General features: G+C 45.5%; 1 protein-coding gene across 1 annotated transcript in view; it reads right to left on the minus strand.

Moving 5' to 3' along the window:
- The window catches only part of LOC130921193 (phosphatidylinositol 5-phosphate 4-kinase type-2 gamma-like), a 36,536-nt gene that overhangs the window by 13,011 nt on the left and 7,652 nt on the right, over positions 1–15,873 (minus strand). Inside the window, exons 3-6 of the mRNA XM_057844804.1 lie at positions 5,880–5,976; positions 5,407–5,556; positions 5,081–5,227; positions 1,572–1,610 (exon numbers count right to left, since the gene is read on the minus strand). Coding sequence (XP_057700787.1) covers positions 1,572–1,610; positions 5,081–5,227; positions 5,407–5,556; positions 5,880–5,976 — 433 coding nt within the window. The remainder of the gene's footprint in view (positions 1–1,571; positions 1,611–5,080; positions 5,228–5,406; positions 5,557–5,879; positions 5,977–15,873) is intronic.

A 15,873-nucleotide genomic window follows, 5' to 3' on the forward strand; every position in this document is an offset into this window, starting at 1 on the left:
CATTAACATTATTAACATTCTGTTAAAGTGATCCATGGATAGAAAGACTTGTAGTTCTTAAAAGAAAAATGTTAGTACAAGTTATAGAAATTTTATATTAAAACCCCTCTTAATGTTTTCGTTTTAATAAAATTTGTAAAATTTTCAATCAAAAAATAAACTTGTAGCCCGCCATTGTTGATGTCAATAATTACTTACACAATGCTCATGGGTGCTGAAGCCTATAAAATCAGTCACACCGAAGCGCCAGCAGAGGGTGGCAAAACTCCATAAAACACAATTAACAAGTAGTTCACTGTACTGTCATTTAAATCTGTCTGAGCGGGGGGAGTGCGTTAATTGCGTCAAATATTTTAACGTGATTAATTTTAAAAATTAATTAACGCCCGTTAACGCGATAATTTTGACAGCCCTAGTTCAGACACATATTCCCACAAAAAAAGCTAAATATACCTATAAACTAAATCATTAATGCATTAAAAAACATTAGCTCAAACAAAAACTTAGCTTACGTTGGTCTTAACAGGGAGCAGTTGGATTCAGCCATGTGAAAAGAGGCAGACCAGAGGGCAGTGTATCCACCCCAATCAATAAAACTAAATGTAAACACTTTCAAAATAAACCATGACACCGCCACTTTAATTAAACGAATACTCAAAGCAACAAAATTTAATTCGCCTATTTTTTTTTCTAATCGAATACTCGAGTTAATCAATTAATCGTTGCAGCACAAGTGAGATGCATCCCTGGTCCTGTGGTGCACCACTCAGCCCACCTTGAATACCCAGAACGGACTCAAGACAACCACTTGAGTTGTTCGGAATTATCGGGTAGCCAATGATATCATCCAATAAAAGCATTTTTAAATGTTATCGAATAATATAAACATCTGTTTTTCATTATCAGTTTTGGCCCAATATGCATGTTGCCTTCAAAGTGAATGTAGAAGATTTCTATGTACAAGAGCCGGTCACAGCCAAACACAGCAGTTATGCTTAATGAACATTAGATGTCTCTAAACTAAGAGATGCTTCGGATTTGGTATGTGAGCAGACTATTTGTATTCATGGTGCAAAGATTAAATGAACAATAAACTAAAATTGATTGAAAATGATATGTTAAGGCTACGCCCGCATATATTGGTATCAGTTTGATATCTATATATGATGTTTTGAGTTTGTTTTTTTTATTTATTTACGGAGATATCAGTTAAAAAGTGATTATCAGACAAGACTTCACCAGCCTGCCGAAATGGCTACACTGTCCATTCCTAGGTGGAATGGGTGAAGGAGACGAACAGACTATCCTGGACTCTGGAAGAATATTCAAGGCTTAAATCAATTGAATATATATATTTCAAAACACATAATATCAATGCTACAAAAAAACGAAAAAGTTCAGTCAGTCTTAGTCACTTATATCCAATAGTGCATTCTGGAGTATGGCAAAGGAAGTTCACTGCAACCATGCCGCTGTCATTGTTAATGTACCAGGATAATTTGACTTCATTATGTATGCATGAATTTCAATCAGTTCTTACAACACGGACACATCTTTTCATGTGAGCTCACCTTCTCTTTAAAAGTTGCTTCTCGAGACACCAGGGAACCCTGAAGAAAGAAGAGGCCACACAACATTTCTCATCTGAGTGGTGCTCAATTAGATTTCAAGTCAATTAAACCCGACTCACACATGACTTCACTGAGTTGTTGGCACATCACTGGCTTTAATGATGTGTCTTGTAAAATCTTTGAGCAGCATTATTCATAAACAATTGTATAGGGGTTGTTTAAGGAGCACTATGTAAAATTTGCACTTCAATTATTCATTAAATGGCCATAATATTTCAATAGACATTAAAGAAACATGTGTTTTGGGAATAGTTCTAACACGGTTCTCAATAGTCAAGCCAAGATTTTCCCATTTTAAAAGACAATTTGCTACGCTGTTATTGTTTTGATTTTGTGTTTCAAACGGATGTTCTTCTCTTTTGTGTTATCCTTCTTTTTAAAAAAAAAAAAAAATATTTTTTTTTTTAATTTGTACACCAGCTTAAAGCCTGTGACACCAAAAAAAGCAAGTTTATTTCATATTACACATATGCATTTTATGCTCCTGAATGACATGGACCACTTGGATATGTGCAGATGCGATCGATATGTTTACTCAATTTTTGGAATCCCGCGCTACGAAAATGAGAGACTTCCGGCCACAGTCTCGAACTGAGGAAGACGTCAACGACTGACATCATCTTCACTATACAGCCATACTGTTGTATGAGAAGGACTGTGGATTCATCTGATTTTGTGGATTCATTTGTTTATTTTTCGCGTCACGCCAGCCCGATGCATGCAGGCTTTTGTTGCTACACCAGGAAAAGTGGTGAGAGCCTTTCTGGGTTTTCTTTTTGGATTTCCAAAAGATCCTGTTCACCGCATAAAATGGGCAAAACAAGTCCAACAACTGAGGGACCTTTGGACAGACGAGGAAGTGAGTAAGCTCTGTGTTTTATATAATGTTAAATACTGGGATCATGGCACACGTTTTAAGAGGGAGGTGGCTTGTATTTTGTTGGTGACAATGCTCCCTGTCCACTGAGAAGGTGGGAGTGACCGCATCCCTCTGCCGACGACCGGCGGCTTGTCGTACACCATGGTCGCCGGCCGATGTAGGCGGGAGCGTCCGTGCTCGGGCAGCCACGCACGTCGTCTCCAGTTCTTAATTGTGTTGAGACTTCCACCCCCCTCGGCCTCTTCGCGTGCCCGCGCATAGAGCTTGGGCTCGAGCCACGCGCTCTGATGTCGGCTGGTTTGTCCACCGAGAATGTGCCATGGCTTCATTCCTCTGCTGCGTCCCCGGCGACGAGCACTGCCTGCCTGCCGGGGCCGCAGCAGGGAAACGACGAGCCGAAACTTGCTCGCCACCGGGGAGCTGGCCGATCGGTGAAGACGATCACCCCCGCTGCCGTGTGTCATATGAGTCGGGGTAGTTTTGTGTGATTTTTCGTGTTCAAAAGGCGAGGAAGAGACTTGGAATAGCCGCTTGGTTCGGGTTAGCATGTAGCCTAGCTCTTAGTCTCCGAGTCCCCGCAGGGAAATTACAAGAGACGGACTAACTCTGGTGGCATAAAACACTGCTCAGGAGGTTTAAGATGTCGGCACTTTTGATCATTATGCAGTCATTTAGCCCTGTCGTACTGAATAAATGCATTTTTTATATTTCATGTTCTACTTAGTACAAGACTGTTATTTGTCATTACCATAGAAATTATTTAGCAACTGGGAGACACAAAGAATATCCTGTAAAAATATTGAAGTAGAGAGATAAAAACAATGATGACATTTCGCAGTCTTCTCTCTGTCGCCTTTTTCTCATTCTGAATCTTCCTCCTCTATTGGGATGAATTCTAAATCCGCTGAAATTGCTACTTCATTGACGTCATCACCCAGATGGAGGTGCTAGAGTGCTATAATGAAGATATTTTTAAGTGTGTTACATGCACTTTAACTCTGGTGCTATTTGAAACCACTAAATTAGAAGACTGTTACATGTTGTACTTATTTAATCTTTGGTAATTTTTAAGTGTGTCACGTGCACTTTAACTCTGGTGCTATTTGAAACCCCTAAGTTAGAAGACTGTTACATCTTAGTTAATCTTTGGTACGTAATAGACACAGGTTGTAATCTAAACATGGTGTGTGTTCACATAATTATTACTAACAATTAGGGCTGTCAAAATTATCGCGTTAACGGGCGTTAATTAATTTTTTAAATTAATCACGTTAAAATATGTGACGCAATTAACGCATGCACTGAATGACCCGCTCACGCATTGCCTCAAACAGACTACAATGACGCCGTTTATGGACATTAAGAGTGAAGAGAATGCCACCGGCCGCTTGGGAACAGCGCCGTTCCATACTAATGTTATTCCTTCTAATAATGGGAGAATTAGTAGTTGTGAGACGTTTATGCTGTTACATTGTGCTATTTGTGCTCAACGCATATTTCTGTAAGTTTTCTTTCTTTTAGTGGCAATTATGTGTCTCTTGTTGTATTTTGGGTAAGATATGTACAGAGATATATATGTTATAAAGGCGAGTGGACACAGGCGTTCTTTGGACCACGCCGTTTATTGGCATAAGCTTAGGCAACTCCTTCACAACAAACATAAGTATCATTTAGTGAAAGCACAACAAAAATAATATTCCTATCTCTCAAAAAAAAAAAAAATGTTCACAAAAAGAAAAGCACTTCAGTCTGTAGTAATGAGGTCCTATTCTCACACAGTTAAACAACAATGCAAAGTGAACTGGCATGAACTGGCAACTTACTCAGACTTTGGTCATTCCTCTTATTATTGTTATTTTTATTCTTATTATTATTACATTAACCCTACTTTTGATTGAAAATTTTACAAATTTTATAAAAACGAAAACATGAAGAGGGGTTTTAATATAAAATTACTATAACTTGTAACTATAACATTTATCTTTTAAGAACTACAAGTCTTTCTATCCGTGGATCACTTTAACAGAAAGAATGTTAATAATGCCATTTGTGGATTTATTGTTATAATAAACAAATGCAGTACTTATGTACAATATGTTGTATGTATATATCCCTCTTGTCTTATCTTTCCATTCCAACAATAATTTACAGAAAAATATCGCATATTTTAGAGATGATTTGAATTGCGATTAATTACGATTAATTACAATTAATTCATTTTTAAGCTGTGATTAACTCCATTAAAAATTTTAATCGTTTGACAGCCCTACTAACAATGTGTTGTTTGTTGACCTCTGTCTTTTCTGATTGAAATGCAATATTGGTAATTGATAACACAGCATGATTCTCCATTGCGAAGCGCTTATCTGGCAACCCAAAGAGAAAGGGATGTTGTGCGCGTCAATATTTTGATCCTGATTGCAGTACCCTTTTTGGCCACCAGTCTTATATGATACTTTAATTTTAAGTTGTTGGCGATGAAAATCTAAGAAAATCTAAAGGCATTGACAATGGGAACATTGTACGTCAGCGCAGTCAACATTACCCCAGTTAATCTTACCCAATTTACCTTGAGATCATACTTCCAGTGTACATGCAGTCTGTGGCTGAACATGTTCCTCATGACCAATAGGTAATTATCCTCACTCTCCACTGTGACTCTGTACATGGCCAGGAACTGAGGGAGCAGCGTCGAGCCGTGACAGGTGACAACATGCTGCATGAGAAAAAAGGAACTGTGTTGGCTGCCAAGTTAACAATGACCACACAGTACCTTTGGCATTTTACCACTTACTGTAAAAAGCTGAAACTAAGGAAACAGATCAACAACCTTCCCACTGGTGCAACTTTATAAACTGTTACATCATGGGAAGGTATTTTAAATGCATGTGTCACCTGGTGATACTCAGAGAGAATGTTGTGCATCTCAGCCACCTCCTCACTGGAGATTTCTTTGACCACCAAAGTGCGGTCATATGACACAAGCAGCAGGCCCTCACATGTTCCCTCCCAGTCTTTGAGGGGCGGACTGCGAGCCAGAGACACCTGTTGATGAAAAGGCATCCTTTTTTACATACCGCATTTTCTACAGTCTTTAACATGCAAATCTTTTCACTGATATGCAAATCGCTACAAACCGGACGATTGGACAATATATTGCTCGTATTGTGCATTTCCTGTAATGTTTCATCAGTAACAAGAACAGAGAGTGGATAACAGCATTTCCTATGATACCTCAATGCGTTCTGAGGGGCACAGAAATGCAAATATCACTCAAACGCATGCAAATTTAGAGACAATGCTGGAAAACAATGCAGGTCATTTCAGAAGAAGGTGTTTGGCCCATACGTTTATTCCTTAATCTGTACCTGGTAATCTTGGTCCTCGATGCCGAAGCGCTCTCGCAGGTTCCTGAAAACTTGTGGACAGTACTCTTTAAATTTAAACAGTCCCGGGAGATTCTCTCTGAGAAGCAAACAACACAAGATTGTTATCTTCGACTACAGTATAAACTAAAGATGCCGATCGATCGGGTCCGATCATGTCATGTTCGAAGGATCGGAATCGGCAAAAAAATATCGGACATGCCTTTTTTAAATATACATATTTTTCAATTAAATCGTTACTTTGAACAATTATGTGTTTGAAAATGCAAAAGATTTCCGTAGCTATATTAAAACTTTGTTCAACTACTCATGAATGCATGCATACTTTGAGCACTTAAATACAACTTCATATAGAGCGAATGCACTGGTAAGTACAAAACTCTCTAGTAGCTCACATGACAAAACACATTTTATTGTTCTTCTGGAGACTGTTACACAACCTGGATTCCTGACTGGATTAAGGGATTATTTAAAGCTACTCAATTTTCCAGATTTGAGTTGGTTTATACTTCTCGGAAGGTTGAGGAAACTAATTTCTTTACATTGCGAGTATGTCGGAAACTCATAAATGTCCCAACTGCACAAAACGATTCCAATAACACTACCCGTATGTTTTACCAGGTAAATATATTGAAAAGATGTGACATATAAGAACAATTGTGATTCATGCAAATTTGAAAACTGAGGTGGCTTCAAGTATCTAGTCGAGGGGTCCCCAAACTATTCTACAACGGGCCGCAGTGGGTGAAGGTTTCTTTCCAACACGACAGGACGACACCTTTGCACCAATATGGAGTTTTAGGGCCCAAATACACCAGATGCATGATCGTTGCGGTTCCATTCCGACTCCGGTAAAAAATAGCGCCGGAGCCAATCCGTTCCCATTATATCCTATTGTCCAACGTATACCGGCCGCGTCAGTGCTCCGGATTGACTGCGAACTAGTGTTGTATCGGTCGCGAACGATTCGTTCTTTTTGAACGAATTGTTTGGGTGACCGAGACCGAACTAATCACCATCTGCACTGATTCGTTCTATGAAGTTGGTGCTTGTTCACTGCGTGGGAGGGCGTTGAGCAAGCGGCAGCGTCTTCTGACATCGCACATGACCAATCAGACGCCAGCCTCATCGCGGGCAGGGGAGGGACCGGAAACAGAATCAGGGCGTATGTCACTCACTTCCACGTGTGGCCAATGAGCAGCCAGCGTGCAGGCAGGGGGGGCAAGACTGAGTTTTGTCACTTCCCGTTCAGTGACTCGGTCCTCCGGTTCCTGACCTAGCTTGCTGCTAACTTGACTTTCCAATAATGACTATGCGGTGAACAAATCAAAAAATGAAAGGAAAGGACTTTGTCACATATTTGTTAACGTGGAGCCTATCAAATGCAGCTCAAAATGACAAAAACACCACACAAATCTAGCGAGCATGGTTTAGTGTACTACTTTTCTCAACAGACTCGCGACTACCTATTACGACATACTATCAAATTTACAGTAATTTAAAACACGGGTAGCTACGAGGCAAGTAAAAGCTGAGCTGCGGTCGCGTGACGGCAATGAAGGGGCCAAAGAACTGTCACTATAAGGAGGCTTCGTGGCAGCGATATTTACCTCATATGTGCACAGAAAAAAAGAATATTTAGTATGATCACCATAATACTGATTTGCAATGAAACTGTATATACTTGTCCATTTTTTCCAAGTGTTTTTTTTTTTTTTCGTGTCAGGTGTTGGTTGGTTTGACAAATTATGTCAATCCGTCCATCATGTGCTACTCAAGCGCCCCAAAACAACGCACATGGACACGGGAGATGTCGCAATATGTCTACATTTTTCTTAACAGGCTAATGAGAGTATACAGGCGATATCGTAAAGAGCAAACAATTATTTCTCGTCAGCATTTGACGATCTGAGATGCGGGGACGACAGGGGAGCTGACCGGATTATTTTATTTATTAATCCCAGTGCAAAAATTCAATACGATCACCATAATACTGATTTGCAATGAAACTATATACATGTCAATTTTTTCCGAGTGTTTTTTTTTTTTTTTTTTTCGTGTCAGAGCGTGTCGGTTGGTTTGACAAATTATGTCAACCCGTCCATCATGCGCTACTCAAGCGCCCCAAAACAACGCACGCGGACACGGGAGATGTCGCAATATGTCTACATTTTTCTTAACAGACTAATGAGGGTAGAAAGGCGACATCGTAAAGAGCAAACAATCATTTCTCGTCAGCATTTGACGATCTGAGATGCGGGGACGACAGGGGAGCTGACCGGATTATTTTATTTATTAATACCAGTGCAAAAATTCAATACGATCATCTTAATATGGATTTGCAATTAAACTGTCAAATATCAAAATGTAGTATTGTCTTTATTTCAGAGCAGCACATTCGACAACTAGCTATTTACACTTATAGTTTTAACAGTAGTAACTAAAAATAATAGTGATGAGCATAAAAACAAAAATACAACAGAGCGAGAGGTAAATATGATGTGTTGGTCGTTCCATATTTAGAAATTAAACTTTCGATTTATTTTTATTTTTGTGACAGCAAGCATGCTGCGTTGGCTGGTAGCAGGCTAGCAGCAGCATTGTATATGTGATCAAGAACATGCTAAAGAAAGTCCGTGCGCCCCCGACCCCAAACCCCCACTCCCCCCACAAAAGGAAAATGTTTAACCGTGTCCTAAATCGAAATGCAAGCACGAGCCATGACTTTGAGCCCATAGAACTAGGACAGACGACGCGGAAGTTCTCCCTCGCTTTTGCAGCAGCGGGAGGGAGACGAGGCTGTCTGTGAAAGCAGAATAATATTGCCTGTCACTCATTACTGAAACTACGACAAGCGGTCAATGAGGAGCCTGTGTGCAAGAGAGAGGGAGGGACCAAGAATGCCACTTCCCGTTCAGTTATACTGCGAAGCGGTCTTTGGTGATTCGTTCGGCAACGCCACTTCCCGTTCACTAACCGAACGATTCATTTGGGCGGGGAGGGAGATGAGGGGGGCGAACGATTCGTTTGAACGAATCTTTTTACTGAACGATCCGGAATGGATTCGTTTACTCAAGTGAACGACAGAGCCCGTCACTACTGCGAACCACCTCCAGCGTGCCGCAGCCCGCCGGATGGTATAGGCTATTTTCTATTTTTGCCGGACACGCATCTGACAAAATGGGCGGAGCTGGGCCTGGACGTAACAGCCCAGTTGCTTATTCACGGTTTAAACACCAGCGAACATGGACGAAGAACGTTTCATCATGGAGTTGGAAAGTCACAAAGTGATATATGATGCAGCAGATTGTTATTATAAGGACAGCATTAAAGGGTATGACAACACCTGGGGAAATGCTAATATTCCATCATTTATCCGTCAACGCATGCCTTTTGAAATCATGCCACTTCGTGTAATTACACACATCGCAACACCAAGAAAATGATAGAAATTAGGTCGATTGTCAAGCTAAAAGGACCCGCCTCCGAGATGCCGGAAATCTAGCATATTGTGTGCGTGACGTCACTTTCGGGAAACAGCCGGCTCAGTGCTTAGTACTGAATGGCGGCGACGATGGCGGACAATTTTGTTTCTATTTGCAGCAACGAATCCGACGTAACGAACATTCTTCTAATGGTGACGAGGAGAGTTATGAACCTTTCTTTTGGTGTTTTGGGTTATCAATTTGAGCCCAAATGAAAGCCAATGCAGCTAATGAAAGTGTCACGTCATGGAGTTGTGTCACGTCATTTCCTGTTTTATTTTGAAGGCTTCACCCTCCTTGTGTCTGTACACTTGCCCTTCCTCTTGTCACCTAATTACCTATTGTTTCCACCTGTTCCCCATTACCTTGTGTGTATTTAATGCCCTAGTTCCCCTTGTCTTGTGCAGAAGTGTCTTTCGTCCAAGGTCAGTCACGTCAGCCTCTCGTCATAGCCTACCGTCATAGTCTAGTGCAGTTCTACTGAATGTTATCCTCCATTGGAGCGCTTTGTGTTTGAATTTTTTCATATTCGCTATCTTGGCCTTTTCCTCCATTAGGAGCGTTTTGTGTTTTTGCCCTTTCCTCCCGTATGGAGTGCTTTTTTGTTTGAACCCTGATCGTGATTGCTTTGACTTATTCCTCCATTGGAGAGTTTTTGTTTGTGCATTTTTTCCCGCATGTCAGCGGAAGAACCTGTTTTCAAAATAAAAGTTTTGCCTGAACCTCCGCAGCTGAGTCCGCCTCGTCATCCAGGTCTGACAGAACACTTCTGCCAGAAATGGACCCAGCGGAGTCTACCGAATTTTTTGCCACGCTCCGAGAGCAATCGGCTCGTCTCACCCGCCAGGAGGAGTTCCAAGCCACGATGGCTGCACAGCTGGTCCAAATGACCAATCAGCTGATGGAGCTCACAGCCCAGCTGCTCCAAGCACAACCAGCTTCCGTTTCCAATACCCCTGCCTTCACCCCTCCTGCTTCTTCCTCCCTGGTTCCCGGAAGAGGACCAAGATTGGCACCGCCAGAGCGATTCTGCGGGGACCCAGGTACTAGCCAAGCTTTCGTCACGGAATGCAGTATGCACTTTGACTGTTCCCCCCATGAGTTCACGACTGACCGTTCTCGTATTGCCTTCATGGTGTCCCACATGTCGGGACGGGCCCGAGCCTGGGCCATGGCTGAGTGGGAGCGTGATTCGTGTTCGTGCCACAACTTGTCCTCATTCATAGATGCCCTGAAGACCACTTTCGACCCAGTGTGCTCCGAAAGAGACCGAGCAAGAGAGCTCAGCAGCCTGTGTCAGGGTAAAGCCTCGGTCAATGACTATGCCATTCGGTTCCGTACCCTGGCCGCAGGTTGCGGCTGGTGCCACACCGCACTCTATGACACCTTTTTTAAGGGGCTCTCCCCAACTATCCGGGACCGCCTTGTACCACTCGACCTCCCGGAGGGGTTGGACGACCTCATTGCCCTCGCCATACGCACTGATCATCGCCTTGAGGAGTTGAGCAGGAGCCGGCCTATCCAAGCTGTGAGACCACCTCCCCAGTCGCTGGAGCAGTCAGGACCTCGCCGCACCCACATCCTACCGGCCTCGCCTCCTAGGGATCCTGACGATGCCATACCCATGCAGCTTGGTCCCACACGCACCTCCCCTGAGGAACGAAAGCGCCGACAACTAGAGGGGCTATGCTTCTACTGCGGGAGTTCGGGACACCTTGTGGCAGGTTGCGCCGCCCGCAGGCCCAGACAAAGCCATGCCAGTCAAGCAGCAAACCCCGCCCACCGCTCTACGACCACCGTCCAGGTAAAGCACAGAGCTTTGTCATGTACACTCTCTGCCCTGATAGACTCCGGCGCGGACGACTGTCTGATGCCTTGGGGGGTTTGCCATCTAATGGGCCTTCGTGCTATCCCTCTAGAACGACCCCTGGTGGCCAGATCTCTCAATGGTGAGAGACTGTTTTCTATCACCCACTCATGCGAACCTTTAGAAGTCACTGTCCAAGGACACACTGAGACAATGTCTTTCCATTTGTTTTCTGCCCCAGCCCAGACACTGGTTTTAGGACTGTCATGGCTCCGCAAGCACCAACCTTATATAGATTGGAACTCTGGCTCTGTACTGGGGTGGGGTGCGAACTGTAAGGGACGTTGTCTTGTGGAGAAGAACCCAGGGGTCAAGGTTCCTGTTGTTGGCGAGACCGCAATTAACAAGTTTTCTCTCTCTGTCACTCCAGAACCAGAAATCGACTTGAGCTCCATCCCAAAGTGCTACCACCATTTGCGCCAGGTATTTGACAAGGCTCGAGCCCAGGCTCTGCCACCCCACCGCCCCTATGACTGCGCTATTGATCTTGTCCCGGGCTCCTCCATCCCCAGGGGGCGCCTCTATCCCATCTCCGGTCCTGAAAAGGCCGCTATGCGCGAATATATCCAGGCCTCCTTGAAAGCGGGGCTCATCCGTCCTTCCTCGTCCGCGGCTGGGGCAGGTTTCTTTTTTGTTGGAAAGAAGGACGGGTCGCTCCGTCCCTGTATAGATTACCGCCAGCTTAACGACATCACCGTCAAGAACCGCTATCCCCTCCCCCTCATGTCTTCGGTTTTCGACCAATTGCAGCGGGCCAAGGTATTCACAAAGTTAGACCTGCGCAACGCCTACCATCTAGTCCGCATTCGGGAGGGAGATGAGTGGAAGACTGCTTTTAACACCCCAGACGGCCACTACGAATACCTGGTCATGCCCTTCGGTCTCACTAATGCCCCCGCGTTTTTCCAGGCCTTGATCAATGACGTTCTCCGAGATTTTCTTGACCGTTTCGTTTTTGTTTATCTTGATGATATCCTTATATACTCCCCGGACATTACCACCCACGTACAACATGTTGAATTGGTTTTAAAGCGTCTTCTCGCCAATGACCTTTTTGTTAAAGCTGAGAAAAGTGAATTCCATGTCGACACGATTTCCTTTTTGGGTTTTATTGTGACTCCTGGGGGTGTTCAGATGGACCCTGCCAAAGTAAACACTGTAGTTAGCTGGCCCACTCCGAGCAGTCGTAAGAAGCTTCAGCAGTTCCTCGGGTTCGCCAACTTTTACAGGCGTTTTATCCGCGGTTTTAGTACAATTGCAGGCCCTCTCCACGCTCTCATCTCCACCAAGGTGCGTTTCGATTGGACCCCTGCGGCTGAAGCAGCGTTCCTGGCCTTGAAGACCCGCTTCACCACTGCCCCCATCCTGACCATGCCTGACCCCCGTCGTCAATTCGTGGTGGAGGTCGACGCCTCCTGTGAGGGCATTGGGGCTATACTGTCCCAGCGAGCGGAGCATGATGGAAAGATGCATCCCTGCGCCTTCCTTTCCCGGCGCCTATCTCCAGCTGAGCGGAACTACAACGTAGGCGACCGTGAACTACTCTCCATCAAGACCGCCCTGGAGGAGTGGCGGCATTGGCTCGAAGGGGCGGAGCAACCCTTCATAGTTTGGACAGATCATCGAAACCTACAGTATCTCAAGACGGCTAAGCGACTCAATTCTCGCCAGGCCAGGTGGGCGCTCTTTTTTGACCGTTTTTCCTTCTCTATCTCTTACAGGCCGGGGTCCCAGAACATCAAAGCAGACGCCCTCTCACGCCTCTACGACCCCGAGCCTGTAGCCAAGGAACCTGAACCCATCCTGCCACTGAATTGTGTGGTAGGGGCGGTAACTTGGCAAATAGAAACGGAGGTTAAGCAGGCATTGGGGGGGCCCGGACTCCTCGGGGGTGCCCTGAGAACCGACTATTTGTCCCGGCTGACCTACGCCCCCGGGTGATCCAATGGGCCCACTCCACGCCGCTTTCCTGTCACCCGGGAGTCAGGCGCACCAAGCACGCCATCTCCCGGAGGTTCTGGTGGCCAGGCATGGAGGCGGAGGTCCGGGAGTATGTCGGGGCTTGCTCGGTCTGCGCCCAACACAAGACGTCAACCAGAACACGAATGGGCCTCCTTCAACCTCTCCCGATTCCCTCCAGACCATGGGCTGAGATATCTTTGGACTTCGTCACGGGCCTCCCTGTCTCTCAGGGAAACACCACGATCCTGACAGTAGTCGACCGGTTCTCGAAAATGGCCCACTTCATAGCCCTGCCAGCCTTGCCCTCTGCTAAGGACACTGCTGGGATCATGATGAGACAGATCTTCCGCATTCATGGCTTCCCCCGGGACATTGTCTCTGACCGGGGGCCACAGTTTGTGTCACACTTTTGGAAGGAATTCTGCCGTCTCATCGGAGCCAAGGCCAGCCTCACGTCAGGATACCATCCGGAGTCCAACGGCCAGACCGAGCGCCTCAACCAACAGTTGGAGACCGGCCTCCGGTGTCTGGTATCCCAGAACCCATCCACATGGAGCAACCACCTGGTCTGGGTCAAATTTGCCCACAACACTCTTCCCACCTCCGCCACAGGTATGTCACCCTTCAAATGCGTCCATGGCTACGATCCGCCTTTGTTTGCCGCACAGGAGCGGGAGGTCTCTGTCCCGTCCGCACATGCTTTGGTCCGCCGTAGCAGACGCATCTGGGAAGCAGCTCGCCAAGTCCTCGTCCGCCAAGGGGATCGAGTGAAGAAGGCCGCAGACCGCCACCGACGCCCAGCACCCACCTACCAGGAGGGACAGCGAGTGTGGCTAAGTGCCAGAAACCTTCCCCTCCGGGCCACCTGCCGGAAGTTGGCCCCCCGCTTCGTGGGTCCGTATCCCATCTCGAAGGTCGTAGGCCCGGCAGCAGTGCGTCTACGTCTTCCACGCTCCCTGAGGGTCCACCCCACCTTCCACGTTAGCCAAGTCAAGCCTGTTGTTGAGAGCTCCATGGTACCTACGCCAGCGCCTCCACCTCCTCTGGAGCTCGATGGTGGCCCTGCCTACCAGGTCAAGAGGCTGCTGGCGGTGCGACCCCGAGGTCGTGGCCACCAATACCTGGTAGACTGGGAGGGTTACGGCCCGGAGGAAAGACAATGGGTTCCCTCACGGTTCATCCTGGACCCCTCCTTGATCAAGGACTTCCATAGGGACCATCCTGACCAGCCTGGACCGTCTGGTAGCCGGTCCTAGAGGGGGGGGTTCTGTCACGTCATGGAGTTGTGTCACGTCATTTCCTGTTTTATTTTGAAGGCTTCACCCTCCTTGTGTCTGTACACTTGCCCTTCCTCTTGTCACCTAATTACCTATTGTTTCCACCTGTTCCCCATTACCTTGTGTGTATTTAATGCCCTAGTTCCCCTTGTCTTGTGCAGAAGTGTCTTTCGTCCAAGGTCAGTCACGTCAGCCTCTCGTCATAGCCTACCGTCATAGTCTAGTGCAGTTCTACTGAATGTTATCCTCCATTGGAGCGCTTTGTGTTTGAATTTTTTCATATTCGCTATCTTGGCCTTTTCCTCCATTAGGAGCGTTTTGTGTTTTTGCCCTTTCCTCCCGTATGGAGTGCTTTTTTGTTTGAACTCTGATCGTGATTGCTTTGACTTATTCCTCCATTGGAGAGTTTTTGTTTGTGCATTTTTTCCCGCATGTCAGCGGAAGAACCTGTTTTCAAAATAAAAGTTTTGCCTGAACCTCCGCAGCTGAGTCCGCCTCGTCATCCAGGTCTGACAGAAAGGATCATTGAGGGGAGCAATCACACTGATGAAACCCCGACAACAGTTCGTGTGGGAAACACCAAATGGTATGTTTTGCATTTCTTTTTGTGAAGCTGATACACCGTGACCGCAAAATAAAGTAATGTATAGAATAATTATCATTTAATATGCTATCATCAGTTTCGCTCTGCCAACCGACACAAATATGAATGGGATTAGAGCAGGGGTCCCCAACCTTTTTTGCACCACGGACCGGTGTGATTTGGGTCTTTTTTTCACGGACCGGTGTCCCACTTTTATATTCAGTTGGACTCTCAATGTTATCTAATGGTGCTAAAAAGCTATTTATATCACAAACATACATGTGCAACACGGAAATGGCGTAAATTAACGCTTAACGACACGGCGAAGTCGTTAAGTGAGAGGGCTACGTGCAGTTGTTGCGTGCGCCAAACATGGCAAACGTAAGTTAATATTCCTTTCTTTAAAGAAAGTTTGTAGTGTGTACTTAGGAATCGCTGCATTCGCGGTCCTTTTTAACGTTACGCGCATGCCAACTTTGTCAGAACATCGGCAATGTGCGGCAGAAAAACACAGCAAATATAAAATAGCATTTGTTTTTAGCCCCGTCGTGTTAAGTGCAGGGAAAAATACAACTCACCTGCTGAATCAGTGGGAGGGCTGACTTTGTTTCGTTGAGACGAGATGGTCCCGAGATGGGAGAGTGAGAGAAGCTAGCATCACAAATACACGATGTTGGAAATTGTAGCACAGTTTCCAGTTTGCTCCTAGCGATGTCGGGATATTCCGAAATGACTTTAATCCACAACTTCGGTAGAGTTGTTGTCTCAAATGTACGTTTAAGTCGCCGTGATTTGCGATCTC

This window comes from Corythoichthys intestinalis, chromosome 9 (genome assembly GCF_030265065.1).
Source record: "Corythoichthys intestinalis isolate RoL2023-P3 chromosome 9, ASM3026506v1, whole genome shotgun sequence".
Lineage (NCBI taxonomy): Eukaryota > Metazoa > Chordata > Actinopteri > Syngnathiformes > Syngnathidae > Corythoichthys > Corythoichthys intestinalis.